We start from the raw sequence: 4,102 nt of genomic DNA on the forward strand, positions 1-4,102 counted from the left end.
GTCGAAGTAGCAATTTAGATTAGTTTATCGAAATTTAGAAAGATAAGTGCATTAATAAATTGCATTGGGTAATAAGACACATTAATAAAGGTCAAATAAGTGCCAAAAACTCAAGAGTTCAGAAAGGGTCATGAATTTGCTAGTTGGAGTAGTCCCCAAAGGAAGAGACGACTAATCGCATATAGCATATACGTCAGTTCAAGAAAGAAGCCAGATGAGTCTGCATTAGGCAAGTTAATTTGCCAGGTAAGTTCAGCAAATCTCCATTTAGCAGTTCATAGTCGGCATGCAGAACAGCAGTTGTCTATCTCCATCACCATCAAGCTGCATATACTCAAATTGCTGTAATAAAAACAAAGCTACTAATCCGTTAAGTCAGACAATATTATTTTTTTAGTGGTTCCGGGGGAGGCACCTCCTGGAATCACCTCATCTAGTCAGCCCACTTAGTCCATTGGTTAGTTCGTAGTGTGTGAGTGTCAGACGACATAATGAAGACACACAATGCAGAGAAATAGGTGGGACAATTGCGAACTCGTTTAGCCATCCAGCATGTGAACTGTTAGAACAACGGTCTTTTAGCTGGAGCATATGAGAGAGCTGAAGAGGACAGTTTCCCAGGCAGATGTCCTGAAATGGTGACAAAGATGTAGCAAAATCTTCTGTACAGTACATGTGAACTTAGTAAGAAAAACACAGTTGCACATTATTTGTTAAACTGAGGAATGCTCTCACGAACTGTGAGCTTAGATGGCAGAAAAATGTCATGTGCATTCAGGCTCATAATAATTTGGGCAAATATAACACAGAATATATAAAATTTGAAGCATACATTCATAAGATAACATGAAGATGCCATTATTTCTTGAATAACTTTTGATGCACTTTGGATCATTTAGCATGATTAGAAAAAATATGTGTCAGTATATGGTACTTGTAATTTTTGTAAGTACCAAAGTGTAAATAAATTTCAGATTATATGTCTGAGATTTTGTTTCAAACAAATAAGATTGATATACATATATGAAGTACATTCTATATAAGTTTCACAGAGACATCATCACATAGAAATGTGTAGCATCCACTTTTCTTTTGTCATTTTCAGTGCACATGGTCTACTATTATAATCAGGATTGATCATTCATTATTCTTTCATATCAATGAGGTTTAACAACAATTTGAGGTAAACTTTATAACATGAGAGTTTACCACTTGCGTGTTTTTCTAACACACATTAATAAAATATAGTTATTTTCTTTAGTAAATCACAATCTATATTACTTATATGAATGATATATTCCTAAACACACTTTTTATATATATGTTTACGATACAGTAACTAAAATTATGTGTTTTCAAAAGGTTTTCTATAATGTGTATTTGGTGCAAGTATAGTTAAATTACTGTACTATAACTGCCAAATGTCAGTATTTTGTTATCTTTGAAATGTTAGTTCTTATTGTATTTAAAACTTTAACCCTTGGTTTTTGTCAGTGTATTTCTGAGGGCGCGTTAACATGAGGTAAAATCTTATATTTAACTATAATGTCACTTTAACCTTTGTTTTTTGTGTGAATATCTGTGTTTTCTTTTATCATATTCAAAGTTGTGCAGGTGCCCAACCCTTTCAGGCAAACCTTTGCCAACCAACCCATCAGCATACCTGGCCTCCTACCAAGCCCTGTGCCAAAAACCCCCACTGTTACCCAACACCCCCAAAGGTGGTTTGTCACCAATGCTGCTCTGCGGTGAATACACAGATGCTAGATGACTAATACTGCTGTCATAGTAAAAATACACAAGTGCCAACACTCAAGAACAATCGCATTGTCATTTGTCAGCAGGATTTTTTAAAACAATTTAAAATGGTGTCACCTACAAATGACACGTTTTGACTTGACAAGAGCCTTGCTCAACTTTCACCCACCTTAAACCCCATTTCCTGTTGTGATCATAGTATAAATGGAAGAAATAATAAATTCTTGTTCTGAGAGAATAATTCCTAATTGTTACAACATATAATTGTGGGGCAGTTAAATTAGTTCCTGTTTGAGGATCTTGTATGTCAGCATTTTTGTTTTTAGAAATCAGAATTACTCTATATATTTAAATTGGATATTGTATATGAAAGTGAAACATATTCTATTAAACAATTTGCTTATAATTAAGCATGCCCAACAAATGGGCAATATTTTCACAGCTGTTTTTCTGAAACAGGTTTTTATTTTCATAGATAGTTTGCAACATTCATTTTTCAGCTGGCAAGTTCTGACAATATCATCCCAAATCAACTAATAATATAGTGCACTATGCAGAGTGTAGTATGCTATTTATAACTATTGTTGAGTGCCTGGGAGGGGACATGAATCAAGAAAGGTGAAGAACCAACAATGGCAATTAACAGCATATCACACATGCTCATCTGCCTTTAATGTTTAGGCCACCAATTTTGTCATGCATATCTGTTTTAACTAAAGATAGATTATCAAAGCCAGGGTACAATTAGTTATGTTTGTGCCATAATGTAAATTACAGTGAAGAAGCCTCCTGATCGTCATTGTTTCCCTGTATGAAGTATTTGTTACATGCAATCTGTTCATCAATAAACTCTTATTCTCATGTCAATTTCGCACTACTGAGATAATAAATATTATTTTGCCCTTTGCACAGAACCTTTAAATATCTGAACGTGTGTCTATTAGTATATTTGTTCAAAATATTGAGCCTCAGTTGTTTTCAAGACCTGGAGGTATCCATCACTGAAAGAACATGACTCGGTTTAGTTTCTTCTTCAGTTGCTCCAAATATTGGACCACCCTATTTTAAAGCCAAGGAGGTATCCATTATTGAAAGAACATGGCGTGGCTTCAATATCTTTTTGAATGCTTCTTTCATATCCTGATTCCTCAGGCTGTAGATCAGTGGATTCAGCACAGGGATTAGAACTGTTGAGAGCACTGCTACCACCTTGTCTTGCTCATGTGAAGGGCTGGTGCTGGGTCGAAGTTCCATGAAGAGAATTGTTCCATAATAAAGAATCACACAGATAAAGTGGGAGGTACAAGTTGAGAAGGCCCTGCGTCTTCCTGCAGAAGTACGGATCCTCAAGACAGCAACAAGAATATAGGCATATGAGATGAGGACGATTAGGAGGGATATCAGCATCACAAAAGCGGCAAACACAATAAGCAATAGTTCATTGATGGTAACGTTGGTGCTGGAGAGTTTAAAAATCACAGGATAATCACACATGAAATGGTCAATAATATCAGGGCCACAAAATGATAACCTCCAAATGCCACCTGTGTGAATCAGAGAGTGCAGAAAACCACTAACGTATGATACAGCTACCAAATGGATAGTGAGACTCTTCGTCATTGTAAGGGTATAAAGCAATGGGTTACAAATAGCCACATATCGGTCATATGCCATCATGGCCAACAGAAAAAACTCAGTGCTGCCAAATCCTGCATAGAAAAAGACCTGAGTCAAGCAGCCAAAAAATGAGATGACCTTCCTTTCCGCAAGCATGTCAACAAGCATCTTGGGGGACGAAGTAGATGAGAAACCTAAATCCAAAGCAGCCAGGGAGCCAAGAAAGAAGTACATGGGAGTATGAAGATGGGGATCCATGTGAATGAGCATCAGAATGCTCCCATTGCCCAGCAGGGTTGAGGCATATATTAAGATAAAGATTATGAAAAGAAGGACTTGGAGGTCTGTGTCTGTGGTGAACCCCCTGAGAATGAATTCAGTTACAATGCTTTTATTTTCGGCCCTCATGACTATTGGTACCCCTGACTGAGGACCTGTAAAAAAGAAAGATCACTTAAGATAATCAGTAACGCGTAATGATATTGAAACATATTATGTCAATCTTTCTGCTCAATAGATACTGCCTTAATGCCACACGAAGAATTGTTGCTACAGCATTAATTGATGAGCAACATTTTAGCTTCAATCACTTCACACCTCCTGAAACCAAAGCCTTATATATGCAATACATCTTCATAATAATGTAACCATAACAATGTGTGATTTCAGGTGATATGAATGATCAATTTATTTTTGACTGCGAGTAAGAGCCACCTATTCCCTGCAC

At 36.5% G+C, this 4,102-nt stretch overlaps 1 protein-coding gene across 1 annotated transcript; it reads right to left on the bottom strand.

Moving 5' to 3' along the window:
* Nucleotides 1-2,817: 2,817 nt before the first annotated feature.
* On the bottom strand, nt 2,818-3,783 carry LOC146853815 (olfactory receptor 5AP2-like). Its single transcript, XM_085650922.1, has one exon. The coding sequence runs from the start codon at nt 3,781-3,783 to the stop codon at nt 2,818-2,820; it is 966 nt and encodes a 321-aa protein (XP_085507048.1).
* Nucleotides 3,784-4,102: the final 319 nt, after the last annotated feature.

Source organism: Triturus cristatus, chromosome 4_1, assembly GCF_964204655.1.
Source record: "Triturus cristatus chromosome 4_1, aTriCri1.1, whole genome shotgun sequence".
Lineage (NCBI taxonomy): Eukaryota > Metazoa > Chordata > Amphibia > Caudata > Salamandridae > Triturus > Triturus cristatus.

Excerpts from the sequence above, each read along its gene's own strand:
- LOC146853815 (XM_085650922.1), bottom strand. The coding sequence starts at position 3,783 with ATGAGGGCCGAAAATAAAAGCATTGTAACTGAATTCATTCTCAGGGGG.